Source organism: Folsomia candida, unplaced genomic scaffold (genome assembly GCF_002217175.1).
Source record: "Folsomia candida strain VU population unplaced genomic scaffold, ASM221717v1 Fcan01_Sc010, whole genome shotgun sequence".
Lineage (NCBI taxonomy): Eukaryota > Metazoa > Arthropoda > Collembola > Entomobryomorpha > Isotomidae > Folsomia > Folsomia candida.
The window spans coordinates 3818444-3837966 of NW_019091202.1; the positions used below are offsets into that span (position 1 = coordinate 3818444).

A 19523-nucleotide genomic window follows, 5' to 3' on the forward strand; every position below is an offset into this window, starting at 1 on the left:
CTAAGAGGTTACAGCTAACTTAATTTAAAACTACATATTTATTTTTTGCTTTGGTAACCCATTCAAAGCCTAAATTTTCAAATAAGGGGTGAGTCATAAGTAGTGATACAGTATAAAACGGTCGCCATTTGCTTAACTCTTTTCACCAGTCAAGTTATTTTCACTAATATTATAGCCCATGCGATTGTTAACTTAGAAATCAATGCGATTTTGACCATCGATTAACTTAAACCCATAGGATAACAATTTTCCCAAGCTACCTCCAACCCTTCAGTTCCCACTTTTCTTGTCATACATTTAAGAATTTTACATGGTAAAAGCACGAATTTCTGAAACTTTTTCCTTGAGGCAGTTATCAGAATAGTGGTCTACTAAAATGTGCTCAGAATTTTTGAAATTTACTTTCGTGTATAATATTATCACCATCGGAACTTATTACAATGTTAATCTCCATGAGACTTGATCCTAAAAAACACCGACAAGTTTGCAAAACCTTGGTTTTTGTTAAGCTTAAGGGACATTTTGCTATTGTACATGATCCAGGCCATGTCCTAACCTAGGTTAAGACAACCTAGAAGATAACCTAGAAGACAACAGAATGGTCAACGTACACGCAGCACTCTTCAAAAATGACCGTAGTTCTCGCGACATCTTTTTGCAAATTTTGTGACTTTTTGTATATAATGTTACTTTTTTGTTGCTTGCATATTTATTGGCAATTTGTTATTTACACTTTTCAAGACCCAATAGCCTAATGTTAACCCTGCCATGATTTGAGATGAGTAGGTTTAGTGGTTTGGTTGCCATGATGAATCGATGTAAAACCGTTCCTACAAATATAGGTTTTCACTTTTGGTGTAGCCTGAGACGCCGGGTCTTAGGATATTATTCGGAAGGTGGTGAATTCATTTAGCCAATGCTATTGTGTAACTGAGAAAAGCATAGAATTTTAAATTATATGTACTTCTGCTTTCGTGGGAAATGACTTGCCTAAAAAAGTTGATGCGTTTTTTACATTTGCACCACTCGAATTTTCACTTTTTGTTTTTATTTCAGTCTCATTTTCCCGCCTAAGGTTCAATCAACCTGTGATGACACGTTTTGTGTGGCATATCGGTTGCTTAATATCAGGATACTACAACTTAATGAATTGTCCTACTCTCCTTGGCCTGCGGAGAGCAGGAAAAGGTGGATCACTACTTATGACTCACCCCTTAATTTGTATCTTATCAAAACCAATTTTCAAAAATTCGTAATTTCAAAATTTGTCATCATGACTAACCTTCTCAATCTTCATCTCTATCTCGACATACCCCTCCTAATTCGTCTTATCCATTCTCTCCCGATACTCCGGAATGAACGGGTGTTTCACCCTAGTCTCAAAAATGGCCGCCCAATCCGTCCCTTGAAGCCAGCCAGGTTCCTTAATCTGGGCCACGCCCGCCTTGATATTTCCCAACCTTTTCGTCACATCCGCTTCACACAATGTTCTTCACCTGGTTTGAAAAATTCCCCGGGAATCGTACCTCCCATTCACAATCTTTACATAAATTGCCATCTGACTATACCCAAAGAAGGGGGATATCCCGCGCACATTTCAAATATCTGGACCCCCACCGACCACAATATCTACGCCATTTTCCTCCGATATGCGTTAATCACATATCGCAGAATTAATAATAAATAAAATTATTCATTAGTTCTTCTCTAATTAATACTAAATTTATTAAGTAGCTTCAGCTACTTTATGTGAAGACTTTGTCTGTCTGTCTGTCTGTCTGTCTGTCTGTCTGTCTGTCTGTCTGTCTGTCTGTCTGTCCGTCTGTCTGTCAGCAGGATATCAGGAGAACGGATCGAGATAATCGAAATCGGTTTTCGCCATCATACATAGGACCCCAGGGGGAGGATCCTATCAACTTTTGGGGGCAACCGGACCACACCCCCTTTGGCGACAGGGGGTGTGGTCGGGGCAAAATGAGATTTTTAGTGCAATTTAATCTATACGTGAAATAGAGTAAAATTATGTGTTCCGGAGTTGTGCCACACCCCCTCGGCGCCAGGGGGTGTGGTTGGGGCAAAATGAGATTTTTAGTGCAATTTAATCTATGGGTAAAATTAGGTGAAATTGAGTGAAATTAAGTGCTTCCCCGATTGTGCCACACCCCCTCGTCGCCAGGGGGTGTGGTCGGGGCAAAATGAGATTTTTACAAAAAATTAATCTATAGGTGAAATAGAGTGAAATTAAGTGTTCCCGAGTTGTGGTGGGACCGTTTGGGGTGAAGTACGTCTGAAGCTACTTCCGTATGCGCGTTTGCGACGGTTTATTTTATCTAATACTCATTTAGTCAAAAATCTTAGAGACAAATATTAATTTACTACATATCAGTTATTCGGACTCTGTGTAAATGATTGAATGTGCACACCTTTGTTGTTCCGAACCATACCTCAGGAAACTTGGTTTTATATATTTACATACATACTAAATATTTGGTTGACGATTTTTCCCAGTTTTGGTTTGACAGTTTATAGATATTTCTGAAACTGTTCGACGTTCAGGAGATTGTGCATTATGCCACAAAAACACTTTTCCTTGCAAGATCAAATGTTGTTTATACCCTTAATTTATTTTTTATAAGATTATGACTAGATGGTTAACTTATGCAAAACGTAATAATGAAAATATACATACAATCCTACAATAGATTGCCACATCATTTTCAACGACCATATCATAACAACTAGAGCATTCCACACTGTATTATATAGCCTTACTTCAAAGATAAACATTTCCGCCAATGATGCCGCCAGGAGGAGTAAATAAAGCCAAAAGATAGTTTGGATATTTCCGCCCAACGAAATCTTCTTAACAACATCTTCCGCCTTCCTAATTTCCACTAGAGTGTGAACCTTGCTCGTAATGTTAATTCTCTTCGGAGACGATGTGCGTGGCTAGATCTCCAAAAGTTGAATAATTCCAGCCACATGCAGTCTCCCAAAAACTTTAAAACTAAGCGAGGGTCCACGTATGTCAAACTTCCACCCTAACTCTGTCGTTAATAATTTCAATTTCGATTTAAAAAACTTGAGCCAAGGGTAATGTTTTTCAAAGTATCTCATTTCCGACCTTATTTCTGTTTCATATAAGACCAAAGCTGTCCTACCACATTGAACGATAGCGTGCTCAATGTCCCATTCGTTTTTGATGTACTTCATGTCAGACAAGTTTCCAATCACTGGATGCGGGATATGCCACGGATCAAGTAAGTCGACTAGTTTCAAAATATTCCTTAAGTCTGGAAGAACGATTTTTTCTCCTAAATCAAATTGTCTTAAAAACTTCGTTACGGTGTTGTCTAAGTACTCGTATAGTCTAGAATAAAAGTCATTGACCGTCACATAGCGTTTTGATATGTTTTCCTCAACCGAATACGGCAATAAGACAAAATCCGTTTTGTCATCGAATATTCGATGCGACTGATCTCGCACTGCCTCCAACGTCCGATTTCTATCGAAGGTGAAAGTTTCTCCGTAAGCCGCATAGAACTCAGCCCAATATGCTTCATCGTTAATCTCTGCTTTTTGCCAGGTCACGCCCACATGTCTCGTAATTAGGGTAATATACTGGTGAAATCCTTTGATTCTATCAATGTGACAGTTCAGATCGTTCAACTCACATCCCGGTTTAGTCAGCTGCTCAAATCTTGTAACTGATTTTGACTCTAGCGGTGCTGAAATCGAGGTAACGCTTAACCCGATATAGCCATTCGTAAAAATTTGCAAGAGTAGCATCCAGAATCCAAATAAAATTCTAAATTCTGAAATTTTTCGTATTCTTGGTTTTAAATCTGTCGGTTTTTCCAGCACCATAGATATCACGACTAGTTGTGCGAATGATATTGATTTTAAACATTTCCATTGTAGCTTAGTTATCAAGATTGCAGCGAAAACGGCGACAATGGTTTGGACAATTAGCACTAATGTGAGCCAAACCTCTACTTCGAACGGCGTCAGGAATGCTTTAAATGACAACTCATCCCTAGAATAGCAGGTCATGAAGGAATATGCTTCGCTATGAATGGGAAAGAAGAGTAACGATGTTGATCCGTAATACCGATTGGCTCCAGCCAGGATGAAATCGATAAATGTTATTGACTCGTTTCCTCGGTAGAGACATATACATACATATGTACTCGGGCTTGTAATGATTCAATACCAGTTTCCTAAGAGTGTTGATTATCCTAAAAATGGATGTCTAGCTCGCCTCTAAAATACGTACAAAACTAATTAATGACCAACCTTGAAAAAGCTGCGAGGGTATATAGTAATTAAATGTTCCCTATGGACGCAATGTTAGCAAAATCAGAAAGAACCATAACTTCAAAAACATTACAAAAGGAAATTAACTTGTATAAATTACTTATTTTTGCTTCTACATATATGTAGATATGTATATTACATACACATAGATTATTGCATAAACATAGGTAGATATGTATATTAAGTCATGAGTTATACATAAGTTTCAAAATTATGATAACTTCCGAATTCTACATGAATAGTGCACGTTAAGGTTTATTTTTATATACTATTTATTGTTTCACAGTTAAATTAAGTCTTAATCCGCTAATTCTTTGTGTGCACTTATATGTAGGCGTTGGATGTTTATAGTGCTAGCCTTACAGATTATAATGCAATACAGACGTATACTATCAGTGGCGATTGCACCAACCTGGCGGAAGCATGGAGGCTGGAATTCATTAGTACTTGCACATAGTCTACCTACTACTGCCATAAGTTCTGTCTACTATACAAACTAATGTAGTGGAATCAGTTTAGTGAATTTTGAAAAACTAATGATACCACGTGAAAGCCCATTAAATTTCCTATAAAATATACCGAGCAGTTTTCAAGAGTTTACAAGAGCCACAAGTCTAGATATCCACATCCCACTCGCGGTACGCACTAATTCCAAGGAATATTAGTCTCATTTCTAAGCGATAGATTTTTTCCCGGATTTCAAACTTGTATGGGGTTTAGCACATGTATCTAGCTTCAGTTTGGACCACATATAATATACCAGACGGTTGAGGTTCGGCGGCAGTGAATTTTGTTCTCGGTCCGAAATGGAGTCAGGAATTTTGGATTTCAACCATCCATTTAGTATTTTGGTCTCATAAGCAGGACCTGAGCCCTGCTTGAATGTCCAGTGCTATTTTTTAATAGGGTGTGGTCCAGTGGTTCTTCCATTAGCTCGATTACTTCAAAAAATACATTTTGACAAGATTTTCACCCCCCGAGGAATAAAATTCATTTTTTTGACCAAATCCAATCTACGCCGAATAAAAAAAATCACAGAATCTGGATGATGGGTCCAATTAATATTTTTAAAATTTTCTTGAATAATATGGACTGGTGGGGTGTGGACACAGTGCTTGTGCTTATTTTATATGGCCTCAATTGTGATAGTTTACTTATCTTTCAAAAATACTTATTTCCATCTTCAAACGCGTACCGCATGATCAGTGCCCGGGTTTTGAAGGTTCTATTTTTACTTGGCGTGAGGTTAGCAAGTATTTCTTTTCACATCTTAAAGACATAAGTCCAGGGTCGAGTTTAGGGGCCTGGGACATAGTTTTACTTAGCCCGTTCATTTGTAGGGAAATTTTTCTTAGGGTCCGGCATGAATTCGGCCGAATTCAGGTTTTACGCGCCTTCGTGATTTTTTGTGACTTTTTTGACCGTTCCCTTCAACTCGGTTTTCGGTTATAGACACCGCCAATGTTAGTGGATCATTTTATGTTACGGTCGACCATCTTGCGTTTAGTTTCGATTTTTAATGAGCTATTGAAAAATGCCGGATTTTTATGTTTACCAAAATGTTTCTGAAAAATTGCAACACGTCGATTTGTCCGACCTGTCATTTTAGCACCTTGTATCACAAAAAAATTCGGAACATGGTTTCTGACAGACAATTGCATGGGGAATTCAATAAAAAATAGTACAACTTGCTAACATAACTGCTACTGATGTTTTTGGCGCGCGGAATGCGTGAGACAGAATTTATGGCAGTAGTATGTATTGTTTTGATTAACACATCTTTTTACTAAATTTTGCTTCCCAACCACAGGCTCGATTTCAGCCTATATAATTCGCTCCGCATTGGGTGGATCAAATGCGTGGCAGCATACAATGAATACGGCCGGACGAGAGCCGTTTATTTATGGCGGCGTGTGGCCCAATAGCTACTGGTTCGTGGCTCCAGTAAGCGGTACTAATCATTGGAATATACACAGCTGGCATTTCAATTCCACTGGACGAAGCAGCCTTCGTAACACTGGGTACAGTTGCTTTTGGAACGTCCAAATATTACGTCCCTAAAAACCCCGATTTATTGACCACCAATGCACCTCTTCCTGCCCGTGTTAAGTACGAGTAAGATATGCTACCAGAAAACACCCACTCAGTTTTTAATAGCGCAAGATATGAATAGTGCATCCAAAATCAGTTTTTCCGATTTTGTAAAACCGGTTAAAAACCGGTTTTCGATTTACCCGAAAACCGGTTTTCGAATTTTCCAAAAAATCGGTTTTCTAAAAACCCGGTTTTTAGACTATCGAAAACCGGTTTTCGATTTTTAATAAAACAAGTTTCTTTTTAGCTAAAACTTAATGTTTCTTATTGTTGACATAAGAATTAAGTGTTTTGTGATCGCTATTGCCAAGTTTGGATTTAATTTTAATTTTTCATTCAATTTTTGGCTACTATATTTGCAAATTTTTAAAATTTGCACTTAAACCGATTTTTACAACCAGTTTACAACCGGTTTTGTACAGAATCGGAAACCGGTTTCGCAATATTTTCCAAAACCGGATTAATCGAAAACCGGTTTTACGAACATTTCCAAAATCGGAATAATCGAAAAACCGGTTGTTCAAAATTTTCCGATTTTGGACGCCCTAGATATGAACGTTTCGTATTTGTTTTTGTTTTGTTTCATAAAATTTTAAACTTCCAATTTAAACTTGTAGTATTGCTTCTGGTAACGGAGGAATAAAGCTGGAACTAGCCCCTTTGCAGCCATCGGACATCGCCCAACGGTGGGAATTAAGAAGATGTTAGAAAAACATTAGTGAAAGAAATATATGGGATACTATGCATTTTCAAATATTCGCGGAAATTATATGCTACATTTTATTGGTGCATATGTAAGTATGTACATACTTACCTGTATTGCAGAAATATTTTTGTTCATATAGTAAAATTTATATACAATAAAGGGTTGCAGACAAAATGTAACTAAGCGATTAAGCAACGTGGTCATGGTCAAAACCATGTCGATTTTTGAAACCCTCGTCCCAAACCACTTCACTGCTAATGTGTATATACACAATATGTAAAATTTTGCAGGCACATGTATCTAAATAGAGACGATGGTACTTATCTAGCGCAAACTCAAGGTTACACTCTTAAAACTGATGTTACCCTTTTGAAAAGCAAATGCACTTTCAATTCTATATAAAGTAAACTAAATATGTATATCTACTAAATCCAGAGTAACGTTAACTTGGTAAACAGTAAAGTTTTCCATGCGTTTAGTTTATGTAGTTTAAGAGTTCGCAAATCAAATCAAATTTTAATGTTAAATAAATATAAGAAAAATTAACATGATAAAGGTTAGGTTAGGTAAACCTAAAGCAAACAAAACATGGTTCAAGAAAAAACTTGCTGAGCGTGGACAAAGTATTTACAGTTGTTATATACTTTTGTTTGCAGTTCGGAACTTGTAAAATTTCAAAAATATCTTCTTCTGCAGCTTTAATGTGAATTTTACGTATGCATACATCCGATTTTTGCGTACTCCGTACTCTGTAATACGGAGTACGGAGTACGGAGTACGAAGTACGCAAAATATCCGATGTATATATTTACATATTTACATAGGTGCATAACCGGAGACAAGAATTATTCCGTACATGTTTGCCATAATTTCTCATTCAGTCAAACGAAATTCATTCAAGTCAGTCATTGTATTCATTTGTCAATTCGTTTTCAATTGCACTGTTGAAAACCTGGTAGAGTAAATTACATATTTACACTCTACGAAATTTTATCACCGACCGGTAACTTTATGTGTAGCTTCCGGAATGGTGATGATGCGACACCTCATGGAAATAACCCATTACCAGCTCGGTGGTACTCAAACACCACACGGAAGCATATCACCACGGCAACAACCCCGGTCAGCAGAACCGATCGAGTCACGCTTATCACCGGATTCCTTAGAGTGTATATACTCCGTACTGGTATTTATTTGGTGGTAAATTCCCGCTGGATTTGTGGTAGTTTGTTTCTTACGTGGTAAATTAAATAGGTATATAAGTTTTCATAAAGTTTGCCTCGTTTCTGCCATTTAGAAGAAGTAACCTAATCCTAAGTAAATCAAATAATTTTTAATTTTATGTACCTCTGCTTTCGTGGGAAATGATTTACCTACAAAAGTTTATGCGTTTTTTAATTTTGCACCACTCGTATTTTAACTTTTTGTTTTTATTTCTGTTACTTTCCTCCCTAAGATTCGATCAACCTCTGATAACATGTTTTGGGTGGCATGTCGGTTGCTTAATATCAGGACGCTACAAGTTAATGAACCATCTCACTCTCCTTGACGCGCGGACAGCAGGAATAAGTGGATCACTACTTATGACTCACCCCTTACATATGTTAAATTAAGAGGAAGATTAATTATACAAAGAGTATGTGTAAAGTTGACTTTGGATTTAGAATAGTTTCCTTAACTTAGAATTCATAATGCATTAGCTCTTCACCAAGGCAACTTTATTTCGAAGAGTGTAAATATGTATGCAAATGTGTACTTACCTAAGTCGGTCGAAGGAAAGGGAAGGATCTACATGTTTTCAGGTGATGCGTCTGGGATAATAATTACTCATGAGGTGCAACGGTAAAACATCGTCACAATTCTAGACTTTCAATTTTTTAATTGTTTTTCCACTTGTGAGATATCTCGTATGCATTTAAATATACGAGCACTGATAAATTTCCATTTAGATGTAAATAAATGCAGAACATGATTTTATATCTTGATTCATAGCTAAATACTTTACTCTGTATGTTTAGTTCGAATCCATCGACTTCCGCAGTAATTATGAAATATCCGGTTCATTAAATACTCTTTGGAAATTCCACAAATAATTTAGTAAAGCACTTAAATACTTCCTGTTTGTCTCATAATTTCTTAATGAGATTGACGCATTTAGGGGTAAAGTTTTTTCTTATAAATGGCACCATTAAACGACTGTCAAGCATAAATTACAATCAAATCTGCTTAAATTCGTATTTTTTTTAAAAAGGAAGACTTTATTTAAACTTTCTAAAACCGTTCTGATTTTTTTCTAGAAAAAAATGGTTTCCAAGATCGTATTATTCTTCATTGTTCAATCAATCATCTCATCGCAGGTAGCATCCATGCCGTCTTATAAAGACGACGTGAATCTTGAGGTAAGTTTTCAAAAATTTGTAGAAATAAAAATATTGATCGTATTCAATATCCCTTTGCATTCTAATTATTCTTCGTATCCTAAAATATTTAAGTTACAACAGTTACAAGACTTTGTGTAAACGTTGTAAGGCTTTGTCATAAAAAAATCGCGTTACTAAAGTCACGATTTTTATGAAACTTGACCCCGTATTTTTATTTTACACACTAAGGATACGGAAACAATTATGAACATGTAATATTTATTATCTTAATAAATTAATAAAATAATAAATTTCATACTTCTAGCGGGCCAGATGGTTCTGGTGGCTTTTCGGACAATCTGACGAACCGGATGCTGGATATTACCCGGATCGTCCATCGGTCGCCGGCGGCTGCATGGTTGACGCAGAATGTGGACCACCTGTGCGTTGAATCAATGCTTGCAAGTTCTGGAGGGGGCTGATTGCGCCTTGGTTGCCACTTTAGAAGCTGGACCGTATTGATGGAATATTCCGAATTGAAGAATATCAATTGACGATAAGTTTAAATATTCAGACATAAAATAACTTGATGCGATGGTCATGATTTGCATATGTATACCTTAATTCGAAATAATGTACAAAAAAATGGTTAGGAAAATTAATCAGAAAATTCACCGTGAAGATTACATACATTTTGTACGAATATTGTCAAGATTTAAAATTTATTAACAAATTTAATAAAAATTGTGACTTTGATATGTATGTTTGTATGTATGTACCAATTTCATATTACGAGTAATTGGAATGGATATCACTAACTGCCTCGTAGTAATTATTTATCTCTGGGAAAATCTAAACTTATGAATTAACAAGGTCAGTACCCAGTAGAATGTGATCCATCCTGCCGTTGCTAAGAATCCTGGCCACACCCCGATATGACTAAATTCCCATCCTCTCGTTACGATTGAACGGATGGATTCCTACAAAGTAACATTTGCTGAATATAATTCCAAAATAATTGGGGTATTCATTACGATTTCGGATCCTTAATACCGCAACATGGAAAATTTAGAAAACACAAATTGCGGAATAAATTCGGGCCATAGAGTTGTCAAGCCAATTTTTTTGCGAACTTGCACAACTTTGTTTTTAGCGCTACTACTATTTCGAACTTGTAGTGAATACCCCCAATGTTGTTTTCATATTATTTTCTATTAAATAATTATGTAGTATATCAACGTACAGAAGCCAATCTGCTCGGGAGGAAGTATGTAATATATTGCATGGCAAGTGGCATTCCTTCAATCGGCCAGAGTATTCCTGGAAATTTAATTGTGTCTTATTTTAAAATTAATCTTAATTTAAAACTAGAGAGATTGTGTAATTGAAATTTGAAATAATTCCAACCGGAGAGAATCATGTTTGGAAAAAATGTTGCTATCGAGAGCATAACGGCCTCAATCTCCTCATCGCAGAATGAAGCGAGCAAAAATCCTGCAAGTAATAATTTATGTAAATACGTACATCAAGGTACTAACGTTTTAAACTTTTCTGGATAATTATTTTAATACACACTAAATAAAGTGGAATAGAATTTGAGAAGCACAACTCGTTACGTGAAACGTACTCAACCTTCTAAAATCTTAGCCCAACTTTTAATAACTTTTACCCCGAAATACATATGCTAAAGTTTAGAAATTCGCACTGTTAGAAATCTGCTACCGTCGCGCTGGTATTGATTTTGCATTATTAAAGTTGTTACTGCTTGGTATTAAAGGTACGTAAAAACCAGGTACGTAAAAATTTGCTACCGATATTGCAAAACTTTACTACCGATCTTGTAAAACTTTACTACCGATATATTACTACACGGCCTTGCTTATCAAAGAGTGAAGCTGTGCAATCTCAAATTATGTAAATTTAAATCCTGGAGCCTGGAGTAAATTTTGCTCAAATTTATTTAGAGTGTGTGCACCAACCCATGCTAACTCCGGCGAGCCCCATCATTATTGTGATCATCACGGATAACGCGAAGGACTCCAAAATCTCGATCTCGAAAATGTAAATGATCATGAAGAATGAGACGAAACACTGAATCACGACCACGATTCCTTCCGTGGCAAGAAACGAAGTCATGATTTCCCAGCTTTGCCTGTAAAATTAAAAATGGAAATATTGAGGGTATTCATTAAGGGATGGACAGTAATTTCGTCACGGCGGAAGATCAGAGTTTAGCATTACAGCCGAACGTTAAACGAGGGTTGAAGGGTCTGAAAATCTCCATTTTGTGTGACATATTTTTTGAACGTCCCCTCATGAGTTTACACATCATTGTTAAAGAACTATGCAAAAAGCAGTTCATTTTGCTAACATGTGCATTACAGTTCGCAAAATTTCTCAAAATGATACTCAGATCTGAGCTTGCAAACTCGGTATTTTTTTAAATGAAGGGGTTAACCTAATTTAAAGTTAATGCTCTTACACTCCTGCAACCATACTTCTCTCCAAACTACATAAATTTAAATAAGAAACCTTATGAGCACGAAATTTGACACAATTTTGCTCCAAATTGCTTGAATCTTACGTTCCCTGCTTCTTATCCCAAATGTAAGCAGTTTCACTCGAGCACAGCGGAAAGAAGAAGATCACACTGAAATATTTTGTTATAATTAAAATTCAGAAGAATATCTTATCAACAATTTGTATGTATATGTAATTAACCATAAAAGTATGCCGGGGGCGATGAATTCTTTAAAACCGGTGTCATCAGTTCCATACACGCCATCCAAATACTGAAGTAGGACACATTTTCTTGTAAATAAATATTGAACAATGACGATCTTTCAAATCTAAAACCCAGATTTGTATGGGACGAATGTCACCTTGTTCATATTTAATATGAAAAATGAGCATGAGTATTCTTAGTTTTTTATTGTACTAATTTCGGCGTGAGACCTGAATCACATATGTACGATTTTTTTCAGCCTAATCTTCAGATTTTTGATATTTTCGAATTTAACCCCGATTTAAAAAATTAGAGGACCTTCACCGAATTGATAAAAATTCGGCTGATAGAAAATTTCATTTTCAGAATTTTGACCAAGTTTATGATATCTATAAAGATAGCAAACTTTAGGGAATTTTAAATTTAAAAAAATATTCAGATAAATTTTCAATAAATCAAAACAAATCATTGTAAAGAAAGATATTATCGTATGTTTGTATTAGCGTTAAAATTCGAAAACAGCCAGGACTTTAAAACCCCGAGGTTCTGGTTAGAAAACCGTTTAAAATTCGCGGCTCACTGTTAAATTAGCGAATTGTGAAAGGTGAAAGAAATGGGTATGCTTATTCTTTGTGTTGAACAAAATAAAAAATGGTCCAATATTAATCGGAGTTTTACATGTGGAAGACTTATTTTGTATGTAAGTGGCTAATTAATATGAAAATTAGCTAAAATGTGTAACCTACCCGAATCGGAGATTCTGCCAACTCTTTATAAAACCCGCAATTAATTAACATCCCTTTAAGAAATCTTTCAAACGCGTCGTAAAGTTCTTTCTTGATGTAGAATGAAATCTGTTTATTTGGGAACGAAATAAAATATTTAATAAATATTGAGTATTTCATTTCAGTTAGTTAAATACTTAGAAATCTAAAGTTACTTGAATAGTCCATCACGACATTGACATAGGATCCTTATAGAGTCTCATTTTCTATCGTGTTGGCCCCCACCGCCCGTTCGTACACGTTTTCCGAGAAGTTTTCAGGAAACGATAAAAATCCCCAAATTTCTCCTGATCTAACGGCATCACTGGCTAATTCGTTGGTTTCATAGTCCCTCTAAATTTTAACGGATAGATTTGTTTAGTGATCTTCACTCTTAAAAATAATTTTACCGTTTCGGGTAGTAAATAAACATGTAATGAATCCAGAGGGACCTTTACTCTTTACCAAGTTAACGTTACTCTGGATTTAAAACAGTTTCCTTGCTATAGAGTACAGAGTGCATTTACTTTAATACAAATTTTAATAAAACCTTTAATAAAATAGACTCTTTCGTAAATTCAGACTTTAAACGTCGTTGCTATCATCTAAATTGTTTTGACTGAGCATATAATTTTAGACTTATAAATGCCAATTTTAAATGGGGCCGGGCATGAAAAAATTTCCGGGCCGGAAGCCAAGTTTGGGCATTATACATACACAAATATTGATTTTGCACTCACCAAATAAATTGTATCTTTTGGTACTTCCATTAAGAATTTGCAACTTAGCTTCTTTACGTCACAGCCTCCAATGGAACCACGGTCCCTCAACCACGTGGTAGAGCATGGAGTATAATTCATTTCATGGTTCACCACACCCATCCACATTGGCCTGTGGGGGGGAGCAATTTAGTAAATATTTTTGTGCACGGTTAGGTTTTAAATTATGGCGGCGGTTTTCTCCTTACTTAGGATCGTTTCCTATCGCAAGACACATAACGAAGACTTGTAACGCCGGAGTGAACATCATGAACACGAGGAGCATCAAATTTCTCGTCATGACCATATAATTTTTCGTTACGAGGGCCTTAATCCTCTGAAATGAGGTGGTGTCGCCGTATGACGCGTCCTCAAATGGGGAGGGTCCACCGTGAGAGATGTGTTTCAGTGATTTTAGAAACCCCCCATTAGCTACATAAAATATGAAATATCGCGAAAATTTAATCAATAAAAATTATGTAACAATAAACCGTAGTAACGTTAGAAGTAGCTCACCCTGTCATAATTATTTAGACAGAAGTTAGCACTGAAGGTGCAAAATAAGCCGACAAAATAGATCATGACTCTTATACATTCTTGCACCTATGGTGCAATACAAACGGGAAAATATATAAAATGTCGGAATTACTTTAATTTAACTTTAGAACAAATGTGCTGAATAACCGCAAGTATAAAATTTATATATTTTAGCGTCAATGGTGCAGAATAATGGAGCAAATAGATTAGAATAGAATTTTCAAATAATTCTGCATTAATGGTGCAGTATAATCGAACAAGTAGAACAGAATTCTGACATGATTTTTTGGGGGAAATAGATGGCCCACTTGTTACGCATCATTGATTTTTGGGGGGAAATAGATATCCCAATTGTTACGCATCATTTTTAATAACCAATTGCTCGGTACTAACGGTGCTACTTATTCGAAAATTATAGTCCTATCTCGATCTATTTGCTGAATTAACTTGCACCATTTGCGCTCGGATTGTTCTATACCAATGGTGGGACCAAACAAGTCTATAATGGACAAGGGGATTTTTAATCAGCATAAATTGATGCAAAAAACTCGTCAACGGACGGACTGACGGACGGACGGACGGACAGACAAGAGGAATTCAATAACTCCCGTGCTATGCAGGGTGAGCTAATAATGAAAATCAAACGAGTAGAGGGCTAAATATTTGTTTAAAGTTTTACCAAAATTAACAATTGATTTCTTACGTTCGAGATTTTTTTACATGCAAAGCTAATGATATACGGTATGCAGATTTTAACTAATTATCAAACTATCAGTATTTTCATGCGAATTCATTTATCAGTAACATATTGTGTCTAGATTGCTATGATGCCCGCTTTCGGAATAAATACAGCGGGAGTCGGGAAACACTAATTTTACTGGACTTGTGGTCACCGGGCAAAGACTAATGAAAGTTAGTATGAGTATAAATTGTTCACCTATTAAAGGGCGTCCCATATGTAAAGTACAGATGAGAAAATGGCTCTTTTTGTAATTTGTAATGATTTTGGTGTACTTCAATTGAAATTTATTCAGAGTAGTTCAAAGGATCAAAATGTATACATATGCACATACTGAATTCGACCTACATACATATATAATTGAAAATAAATCACCAATTTCAGAAATTTGAACTACTCATTCTAATATCTATGATAAGCCAAAAAGGTTACAGCTGGCTCACGATGCACATGTCAGGCATTTTTCTGACAGATCTTCTTCATATCACTAAAATATCAAGGAACTAAACACAAAGAACAGTTGGTGTGACACTTGAGCACTTCTGCAGAATTCGCGAAATGGCGAAGTTTTTAAGTTGGCAAAAACTCATATTTAGTGCTGGTATCAAGAAGATCCGAGAGAAACATGTCTAACATGTGAATTGTTAGTTTAGACAACTGTATATTTATTTCTTGCTTTGGCAACCCATTCACAATCTATATTTTCAAATATTTTATGAATATCTTGTCAAAACCAATTTTCAAAAATTCGCAAACTCTTTCTCATACTGATTAACCTTCTCAATCTTCAACTCAATCTCGTCATACCCCTCAAAATTCGATGTATCACTTCTCCCCCGATACTCCGGAATTAACGGGGGTCTCACCCTCTTCTCAAATATTCCCACCCAGTCCATCCCTTCAAACCAGCCATGCTCCTTAATCTGGGCCACGCCCGACTTCATATTTCCCAACCTTTTCGTAACATCCGCTTCACACAACCCTCCCACAATACTCTTCACTTTGTTTGAAAAATGCCGCGGAAACCGCACCCTCCCATCCACAATCTTTTCATAAATGGCCATCTGACTATTCCCAAAGAAGGGGGGATATCCCGCGCACATTTCAAATATAAGGACCCCCACCGCCCACCAATCCACGGCGGCATTGTACCCCTTCGATAACACCATTTCCGGCGCTAAATAGTCTGGCGTCCCGCACAACGTGTACGTTCTGCCCGGAACGCGCTTCACGAAGCTGAAATCCGTCACCTTGACATATCCGCGCCCATCCAGGAGTACGTTTTCTGGTTTCAAATCCCTATAAATGAAGCCGAGATGGTGCAAATATTCAAAAACGAGGACGACTTGAGAGGCATAAAAGGCCGCCTGGGGTTCCGGAAAGAAACCTTGGCGCGACTTTTTTACATGGGTCAACAGCTCGCCGCCCGGGACGAAATCGAGGACGAGGTAGATGTTCGAGTTATCCTTGAAGGCATATTTTAGCGTGACGATGAAGGGAAATGAGGCACTTTGAAGGACCTTTTTCTCGCAGAGGGTGTTGTCCACTTGTTTCGTAGAGATGAGAAGTTTCTTGGAGAGGATTTTCATAGCGTGGAATTTTCCAGTGGGGCGATATTGGACGAGTCGAACGTGACTGAAGGATCCTGTTCCGATGGTTTGGAGGGGGTTGAAATCGCTTAATTTTGCCCGGGATGAATTTGAAGGTGAAGAGGAATATTTTAATTCGAAGTCCTTCTTAGCACTGGTCAACCAGAAGGAAGAGGTTGTCGTCCCGCCATTAACAGGATCTTGGGGCAAAGTGAAGTCAACCTTCTTCGGGGTTTTCTCATCTTTCACGGGAAGGTTGTGGAGCGAGGCTTGCAATGAATTTAGTGCCGTGGATATGTTTTCCTTTCTAGAAACTTTTCTCGTCCTGTGGACGAAAATTTCGCCCAAATTTGGTTTTTTGGCATGTTTTAAGTTATCCTTTGTGACGTGTTTATTTGTCTCGTAAGATTGGTCCACTTCTGGATCAGAATCTTCTCCTTTTGTGTTATCTTCTTCTGGGGGAATTCGTCTCAAGCAGAGAAATGATCTGAGTTGAAGCCACCTAGAATTTTGGAATGAATTTCGTTTTATGGTACATACTTAAATAGTTTTTAAAATATTAGATATATGGGGCAGCCATGGACGCAAAACTTATAACTTAAACCTATGACGTATAACTTGACTTATAATTATAAGTATACGTCGCCTTATGGCGTTTCTATGACTTATAACTTATAAAATACGTCATACGTCATAATTTTAAGTTATAAGTCTTGCGTCCATGGCTGCCCCATGTATCTAATATCTTCCTTTTGGAAACTTAAGCCAAACCTAGAGTAAACTTTTCTCTTTACCAAGTTATTTAGCAAGGTTTAAATAATTGAGAATTTAGAAAGTAAATTTACTTTTCGAAATGGTAAATTATTTTTAAGAGTGTACAAATAGTCATAATGCTTAACCTGGTCAACACTCACCAATCGTTCGTTGTTGCGGTTGTGAGCGACATTATTAAAGCCTTGTCTCCACAAATTGATGCAATATTCCAGCAAACAGGAAGCATGAAATTCCCGAATTAAATATACAACTTCTACTTTTTTAAATTACATTTTACCTATTACAGATTTGTTTGTATTAAAACATTCTATGTAAATACATATGTAAATAATTACTAACCTGCCTTTCCGTGCAGATTTGCATAATTATTTCTGTCTTAGTACATTAGTAAAATTTGTACTGTTAAAGAATGTATGAGTGGAACATAAGTAAGTCTGACCACACAATTTATCCACTGAAAGCATTCAAAAGTATACATATGTATGTAAATATGTATTCGGCGTGATCTTAAAATTACGTAAACCCTGTCGTATAACATTCCGATAAGATTGGACAACATAATTATTTTATGATCTTAACAATATACAAATGAACGCCTTAATTCCTTTCATCTTTTAAGTGAAATACTTGAATACATACATTGGGTAAAATTGCGTATTCCATAGGCATCGGATTTAGGGGCCACCAGAAAAGGCTTCATTTCCCATTTAAATGGATTAAATTTACCATTGGATACTTTTGCCATCAACTATGCTTAGATTTCCATTTAAATAACCCATGTTGGCCATTTAAATGGTTCGCCATATAATTAATGTATAATTTTTGTATCCAAATTTACTTCGATAATTTTGCATCGTTACATGATTAACAAAGCCTTTGTAGCTTTTCTAGGCCGGCCAGGGCCAAGCCCGTGCCTGTTGGAACATTCTTTGCAACGAGTTACAACAAAAAATCGAGCCAAAAATTAGGAACCACATGACGCTACGATGACGAAACCCGTGGACGATACACTGTTAGAAATCTGGTGATGTCACGCAGCCTGCGTGACGCAGATATTGATTTCTTGGTATTAAAGTTGCTACCCGTTGGTATTAAAATTATTATAATCCGTAAAAATTTAATACCGAAATGGTAAAACGTTAATAACGAGTTATTACTACACGGTATTATGTACTTATCAAATCAACACCACCTTGGTAGAGTGACTCTACTAGAGTCATATATGAATACCACCCGGTATTATTTTAATTGTGGATTTCTAGGAGTGTAAAGAAGAGAAAATTTACTAAAAATTTGAACTTGGTCCACAGTATTTTGCTTCAAAACGGCGTTATGTGATTCCTAATTTTTGGCTCGATTTTTAATATAACTAGTTGGAAAATCCCGGTGTAGAGGTTCCATTGTCACTATCATAGAGCAACGTTTTGCCCACTGTGGCAATAACAATTATTAAACATCTTAGAAAAATATAAACAGGTATGAATGCATGCATGTATGAGCAACTGACAATAAAACCTTTTTCAGGCTACACCAGGATTGTCTACCGATCAATATATTAAAATCCTGCCAGCCAATAATTAGCAATTACATGATACTTATCCTTTGGAAGCAGAAAAAATATAAGCGGCGAAGTAGGCGTACGAACTTTGCGACGACCACTTTCTTTGAAGAAAAATATTTGGGGGGCGTGTAAGGTTCACTCGTCCACCTTGCACGTCGCTAAAGGAGGAAAAGGCGAAATAAAATTAGCTAAAAAATTGAACTTTACCGCCTATATTTTCCTTCAAAGTGGCATTCAAACGGGAAAATAGATAAGTGCCATGTGATTCATAATTTTTGATTGGATTTCTTGATATTGGAGTAGCTTGAACTAGGTTCCATTGAGTGCACGAACTGAATGTGTTTTTAATCGTAAGTAAATTCCTAAGAGGTGCGTGAGTTGTAAATTCACGTTAGTTAATTATGAGTGTGTGTATGTTAGAGTGTAGCGAAACTTGAATTACTGTGCACCAAATTCTAGCATAAGGCTCTATGTTGTGTAAATGATTAAATGGGCGTTACGCGGGCTCTGGTCCGTGGCTATCTTGATACTGCAGAGCGGACGGAAAAGCACCCGTGTATGCTAACTAATACATTCCATTTTCCACTAAAAATAAATCT

The 19523-nt window shown here is 36.6% G+C and overlaps 2 protein-coding genes across 2 annotated transcripts; both read right to left on the bottom strand.

Annotated features, from left to right (window-relative positions):
* Positions 1-10182: 10182 nt before the first annotated feature.
* LOC118436859 (ABC transporter G family member 20-like) lies at positions 10183-13838 on the bottom strand. Its single transcript, XM_035855494.1, has 10 exons — positions 13707-13838; positions 13143-13320; positions 12949-13056; positions 12199-12269; positions 12062-12127; positions 11960-11986; positions 11457-11629; positions 10885-10971; positions 10721-10797; positions 10183-10457 (listed from the first exon to the last, which is right to left on the bottom strand). The coding sequence occupies exons 3-10, from the start codon at positions 12997-12999 to the stop codon at positions 10314-10316; spliced, it is 696 nt and encodes a 231-aa protein (XP_035711387.1). The 5' UTR covers positions 13000-13056; positions 13143-13320; positions 13707-13838; the 3' UTR covers positions 10183-10313.
* Positions 13839-15241: 1403 nt separating this feature from the next.
* LOC110854456 (cAMP-dependent protein kinase catalytic subunit 1) lies at positions 15242-17780 on the bottom strand. Its single transcript, XM_035855493.1, has 2 exons — positions 17504-17780; positions 15242-17091 (listed from the first exon to the last, which is right to left on the bottom strand). The coding sequence occupies exons 1-2, from the start codon at positions 17587-17589 to the stop codon at positions 15741-15743; spliced, it is 1437 nt and encodes a 478-aa protein (XP_035711386.1). The 5' UTR covers positions 17590-17780; the 3' UTR covers positions 15242-15740.
* Positions 17781-19523: the final 1743 nt, after the last annotated feature.